Source organism: Chiloscyllium punctatum, chromosome 3 (assembly GCF_047496795.1).
Source record: "Chiloscyllium punctatum isolate Juve2018m chromosome 3, sChiPun1.3, whole genome shotgun sequence".
In the NCBI taxonomy this organism is placed as follows: domain Eukaryota; kingdom Metazoa; phylum Chordata; class Chondrichthyes; order Orectolobiformes; family Hemiscylliidae; genus Chiloscyllium; species Chiloscyllium punctatum.
In genome coordinates this window covers 13,231,403-13,238,145 of record NC_092741.1, presented here as the reverse complement: position 1 = coordinate 13,238,145, position 6,743 = coordinate 13,231,403, and the positions used below count along the sequence as shown (strand labels likewise).

The following is a 6,743-nucleotide window of genomic DNA, read 5'->3' as shown; positions in this document are numbered from 1 at the left end:
GTCACTGTGCTCCTGACCTCATTACAACCTTGGTTCAAAGATGGACAAAAGAGCTGAATTCCAGACGTGAGGGAAGAGTGACAGACCTTAACATCAAGGCCGCATTTAACCATGCATGGCATCAAGGAGTACAAGCAAAAATAGAATCCATGAGTATTGGGCAAACTCTTCCTTGGTTGGAGCCACACCTGTCACATAGGGGGAAGGTTAAACTCCTGGACATATCTGTAGGAGTCCCTCAGGATAGTGTCCTATCTTCAACTGTTTCATCAATGGCCTTCCCTCCATCATAAGGTCAGATGCACAATATTCAGCATCGTTCACAACTCCTCATTCACTGAAGATGTCAGTGTTGAAATGCAACAAGATTTGGACAATGCACAGGCTTGGGCTGACAAATTGCAAGTAACATTTGCAACACACAAATGCCAAGCAATGACTGTCTCCAAATAAACAAAATCTAACACCCTTCAGATTCAATGTTGTTACCATCACAGAATCCCCCAGTATCGACATTCTTGGGGTTACCATTGATCAGAAATCCAACTGGACTCACCACATAAACACAGTCACTACAAGGGCAGGTCAGAGGCTATGAACACTGTGGCAAATAAATCACCTTCTGCCTTCCCAAAACCTGCCCATTATCTGCAAGGCACAAGTCAGGAGTATGGTGGAGTAATCCCCACATGCCTGGATGAGTGTAGCTCCAACAACACTGAAGAAGCTTGACACATTCAGGACAAAGCATGCTGCTCGATTAGCATCATAGCCACAAGTATCCACCCCCTCCTCCACTGATGCTCAGTAGCAGCATTGTGTATTATCTACAAGATCCACTGCAGAAAATCACCAAAGATCCTTAGTACATCCTAAATTCATTACGACTTCATCTAGAAGGACATGGGAACACCACTATCTGCAAGTTACTATGCAAACAACTCACCATCCTGTCTTAAAAATGTATTGTTTTTCCTTCGGTACTGCTTTCCTTCAAAATCCAAAATTCCCTCCCAAAGAGCACTGTGGTCAACTTACAGCAATGTGGCCTGCGGCGGTTCAAGAAGGCAGTTCACTACCCCCTTCTCAAGGGTGACTAGGCCCAGCCAGCGATGCCCATATCCTACAAATGAATATTTTTAAAAAACTAGGTTGATACCAGGTATGAGGAGAAGTTGAGTAAGTTAACCTGTACTCATTGGAATTTATAAGAATGAGAGACAACAATAGATGAGAAATTATCTTTTTATCCAGAGGGCGGTGGGAATCTGACACTCATTGCCTGTGGAGGTGTGGGGGGGAGGGTTGTTGAGGCAGAAACGTGCATAATATTTCATAAGTATTGAGATGTGTACTGTACTTGTGATCCGAAGGCATGCAAGGCTGTGGGCCAAGTGCTAGAAAATGTGATGAGATGTGGTGTTTGTTTTTGACTGGTGCAGACTTAATGAGCTGAAGGACCTATTTCAATGCTATAGGCCTATATGATTCTATGATCTTATTGTAGCATACAAGATTCTTAAGGGACTCAGGAGCATTGCTATGGAAAGGTTGTTTACCATTGTGGGCGAGTCTAGGATGAGAGGCATAATCTCAGAAAAAGAGGTTAAATATTTAAGACAGAGATGAGGAGGAATTTCTTCTCTCAGAGGATAGCAAATCTGTCAAATTCTTACTGTAGAAGGTCTTTAAATACATTCAAGGCTGAGATTGACAGATTTTTAATCAGTAAAGGAATCAAGAGTTATAGGGAAAAGGCTGGAAAGCAGAAGTGAGGATTATTGAACACACCAAATTTTCACTGAGTTGTGATGGAGAAGACTCAATGCATTGAATGCTGAAAATGTATTGCTGGAAAAGTGCAGCAGGTCAGGCAGCATCCAAGGAGCAGGAGAATCAATGTTTTGGGCATGAGCCCTTCTTTAGGAATCTCCTGCTCCTTGGATGCTGCCTGACCTGCTGCGCTTTTCCAGCAACACATTTTCAGCTCTGATCTCCAGCATCTGCAGTCCTCACTTTCTCCTCCATGCACTGAATGGCCTACCCTGTTCCTACATCTTATAATCTTTTAAAGGAACAAATAGGTTTCACCTGAACCCATCAAGAGGATGTTCTCTTCTGAAATGAGAGATCAGCCGGGCAGCTTATTCTTTGCAGGCTTTCTCCCAAATGAAATAGATAAACCAGTGACCTCTCTAAACCAATGACTGTTCAAAACAGCTGAAGCAGGTGTCTGCACCAAAACATGCAGTTATCACCAGTCATAATCACAGGATGCTTTGTTTAAAAAATACTCCAATGTTATCAGTGAAATTTCAGCATAAAGGTAAGGTTATCACAGTCCTAGCAGGCCACAGGTTGCCCTCTCAATAGAGACAGAAACAGAGATAATGTGGTGATTTAACCTGAAGACTGACACTTCTCAGGGATGAGGTGAGGTTGAGAAGGTAAAAATAAACCCCCAATGTTGGCATCACTCTGTATTGCAAACCAGCCAACTGAGCTGATCAATTCCACCCAAAACTGGGTGGTCATGGTAGGGGTGTCATAACATTGCCAAACAGGTTGTTTATCAGTCTGGGAATCGTTCAATTTGGCAATGACAGGCAGTAACAGCAAATAATTTCTTGCTCAGCCGAAACTATCTGGTCGGTGTTGCATTATGACACAGATTCCAGACAGCACTTTCAAACCGATGACCACTATCAACTAGAAGTTAAAGGTTAGCAGATAAATGGGAACATCCCTACAACTAGCTGGAAGTACGTCTGTAAGCTCCACGTCATCGGGCTTTCAAAAAATCGTAATGCTTTCAGTGTTACTGGGTCAAAATCATGGAACTCCCTCCCTAACATCATTGTGGGTCTACCTAAGCCAAATAGACTACAAGTATTACAAGAGGCTGTTCATTTCCATTTTCTCAAGGGCAACTAGGGACGGGCAATAAATGCTGGCCCAGCCAGCAAGCCTACATGCCATGAATTATTTTTAGGCCACAACTGCACAGAAGATTGAAATAAATATTGTATAATTATTAATAAAATGTCTTTAGAATCTTCAGAATGCTTAAAACGAGAACCACCACATAAATAAATGAGGAGCTCTGATCTTCTGATGTTAACGCTCTAATTCCATTTTGAGCGCCTGAAGTGATCGAGTTTTCTGTGTAGGATTACAGTCACTGTGACGATTGCTCTGCCATTTGCACTATATCCAAACCCGACTGAAAACTAGATCCAACAGATCCAACCGACCTCAATTAAACGGCAAAAGCAAGCCCTGGAAAGATAGAGAATTTCTTTTGCTGCTTCGCAATTGACTTCGATCACAAAAAGCGAAGATAAGTGCTGCGATTGAGTTTGTGTGTGTGTTGCAGGGGAAGGGGGTGGCCATGCATTTGCCATCTGGAGACGCTGTGTCCATAGTAACAGGCAGCTGATTGCGGCCGGCACACAAACACTGAAGCAGCTCCGGAAGGAGGGCGATGCTGTCCGGCTCCATCCAGATCTCCGGAGAGACCCTCTCCTCGGCGGAGGTGAAAGACATTTGTGACTCTCTGAGGACCAACTCGGTACGGCTATTGTCTCTGAGGGGCTGTCACATCTCAGACCGTGATTTCCACCGCATCAGCCGGCATGTGGCGGACTGTCAGTCCCTGGCACAGCTCAACCTCAACCTCGGGGTAGTCAGTAATATCAACCGAGTGAAACAACTGGCAGAAGCACTGGCATCCAACAGGTCCATCCACTCCCTCTTGTGAGTATTAGCGTTATAGGATCAAATTATGGAAGAGAAAGCGTAGAGCCAGATTTGGGAGAAATATATCTTTTTAATGGCGTGACAGTATATGTATCTTTTTAATCTGACTTTTAGATGTATTATGACACACCTCTGGATCAGGTGGGGCTTAACCTGGGTCTTTTGGCCCAGAGGTAAGAGAAATACCACTTTGTCACAAGACCCATGTGACAGTATGTATCCATTGACTAACTGGTTCCTTATCTACTCTTCCATTTGTAGGGAGCTGATTGTTGTAACAATCATACAATCTTGTTGTGCCAAAGAAGGATGCTTTTCAGGCCATTTTGTCCATGCTGAATATTTGAAAGAACATTGCACAATTCCCACCTTCACCTACACTTCCTCCAAAACCTTGAATTTGTTTATCAACAAATAACTGTTCAATCTCCTTTTAAAAACCACAGATTAAAATATTTGTGATGATCTTAGGCATGCATTTCAGATCCTAACAAATTGCTGCATAAAAAAACTTCTCAAATCCTCTTTGGTACAGTTGCCAATTGCCTTGAATCTGTGTCCTTTGGTTCTTGAATATTCCACCAAAGAGAATAGTCCTTTGAGTGAAATCTTATAAGGGCTTCAGCACTGTGGACTATGATGAGAAATGTGTCAAAATTGCACAAAATATCCAGTGAATCTATCACAATATCAGGAACCATTCACTAAATTTTTTAACTAAGTCACTCAAGGTGAGATGGTTAGTAGACAGTGGTGAGTAGCCTAATAAGGAGGATTATTGTTTGTTAGTGACCTTATTAACTGCAAGTTTCACCTCATTAATGTGCAGATTTCTGTCATACCAATTGTCTCAAGTAAACTAGATGCTAAGAATTCTCAATGTGAATATTAGACTAAGTACCTGGCAAGTACTTCACCTTGCAGCTGGCTGCAAAGAGCTTCCATGTTGGTCACAATGCAAAGTTCTCAGCATAATATGCAGGCATTAGCCACACGTGGCCCTCATCCAGGTAATATTGACATCTGACAATTGCCAAGCCCTCAGGATCTTAATTGCAGCTCTCCGATCCACTTGCAGGTTACTTAGGCAGTTGAAACCTGCATTTCAGAGCACACTGGCAACTAACATTGTAAAGCAAGGCCATGTTGTGTACACAGACAGGCACTCAATTCACAGATTTGACCATGGTGCATCCTGGGACTGCCTGTTTGCTCTGTTAGCACTTACACACTTAGTGCCCACCTATATGCTCACAGCATCTCTCCCCTGCCTCGCCTAATAGCACAATCACAGAATCAAGTCACTAGCCTTACAGCTCTGTCCTCTGTCAAGGAGTCAGACAGTTTGCTGTACTAATTACATTAATTTGACACCTGCTGTGTATGCCAGCAGCTCACATGGGAAACTTACTACGTGCTCAACTAGCAGGCAGCCATGTCTCAAAGTCTTAGGGAGTAGCAGTCTCTGAAAGCAGTCAAGGGATCCAGTTGGGGTGATCTCCGTAAGTGGATCCAAGCCATTGCAGTCTGGGAAGTGGATCCCAGTTGGTCTACGGTTCCAGGTCCTGAGGTAGGGCAAGCACAGTTGGGGAGATGACAGACATCAGTCAAGACTTTGGACCGTTCTAATCCGAGGATGTCCATTGAATCGCTCGGGGTGGATGGGGGGAGGCGAGGAGAGGGCACAGACAATCCTTCTCGGACTTTCATGAAAACTAAGGACTAAGAGTAACAAGGTCCAGCCACTGCCAGAGGGAGGCTTAAGAAACTATCATGGGAATTGGGGACTGCAAGCTGGCAGAAAGGAGGGATGGCAGTTGTAATGGGGCTGCAATAGAGTAAATTCTGGATTAGTGGTGCTGGAAGAGCACAGCAGTTCAGGCAGCATCCGAGGAGCAGTAAAATCGACGTTTTGGGCAAAAGCCCTTCATCAGGAAATTCCTAATGAAGGGCTTTTGCCCGAAACGTCGATTTTACTGCTCCTCGGATGCTGCCTGAACTGCTGTGCTCTTCCAGCACCACTAATCCAGAATCTGGTTTCCAGCATCTGCAGTCATTGTTTTTACCCTGCAATGGAGTAAAGTGTGGGTGGGAACATGGTCATGTGGAAGAAGAGATTGTCCATGACAGAAGCATCCTGGCTTCAAGGTAAGGAGGCTACAGTGTATGACAACATCTGGCTGGGTCACCACATGTGTCAGAGGCTGAGGGTGTAAGGTGAGCAATTGCACATTCACAGGTAGGTCAGGAAGTAACCCATAGGACTGGAAAATGGCAAATGTAACACCCCTTTTTAAGAAAGGAGGGATGCTGAGGATAGGAACTTATAGGCCAGTTAGTCTGACCTTGGTGATTCGTAAGATTATAGAGTCCATTATAAAGGGTGAGATTGTGGAGTACTTGGAAGTGCATGGTAAAGTAGGCTTCGTCAAAGGAGGTCACACCTCTCAAATTTGTCGGAATTCTTTGAGGAGGTCATGAGCAAATTAGATGAAAGAGGTCCAGTGGATATGGTTTGTTTGGATTTCTAGAAGACTTTGACAAGGTGCCTCATAGGCTGCTAAGTAAGGGAAGAGCCTATGGTGTTCATGGCAAGGTATGGAATGAATAGAGGATTGGCTGACTGGAAGGAGACAGGCAATAGCATAAATGGGGTCTTTTTCAGGATGGCAGCTGGTGAATAGTGGAGTTCTGCAGGGGTCAGTGTTGAGATCACTTTATGCATTAAATATCTGGACAAAGGAAGTGAGGGCATTATTGATAAGTTTGCAGATGACACAAAGATAGGTGGAGGCTCAGGTAGTGTTAAGAACGGGAGGATGCTGAAGCATTTGGACAGGCTAGGAGAGTGAACAAAGAAGTGGCACATGAAATACAATTGCACATTCACAGGTAGGTCAGGAAGTAACCCATAGGACTGGAAAATGGCAAATGTAACACCCCTTTTTAAGAAAGGAGGGATGCTGAGGATAGGAACTTATAGG

At 44.0% G+C, this 6,743-nt stretch overlaps 1 protein-coding gene across 2 annotated transcripts in view; it reads left to right on the top strand.

Moving 5' to 3' along the window:
• Positions 1 to 3,191: 3,191 nt before the first annotated feature.
• Positions 3,192 to 6,743, top strand: part of lrrc73 (leucine rich repeat containing 73) — a 47,659-nt gene continuing 44,107 nt past the window's right edge. Inside the window, exon 1 of one of the 2 annotated variants that reach the window (XM_072550691.1) lies at positions 3,192 to 3,756. In XM_072550691.1, the coding sequence (XP_072406792.1) occupies positions 3,485 to 3,756 (272 nt within the window). In that variant the 5' untranslated portion in view covers positions 3,192 to 3,484. The remainder of the gene's footprint in view (positions 3,757 to 6,743) is intronic. The other variant, XM_072550690.1, reaches the window with a different exon arrangement.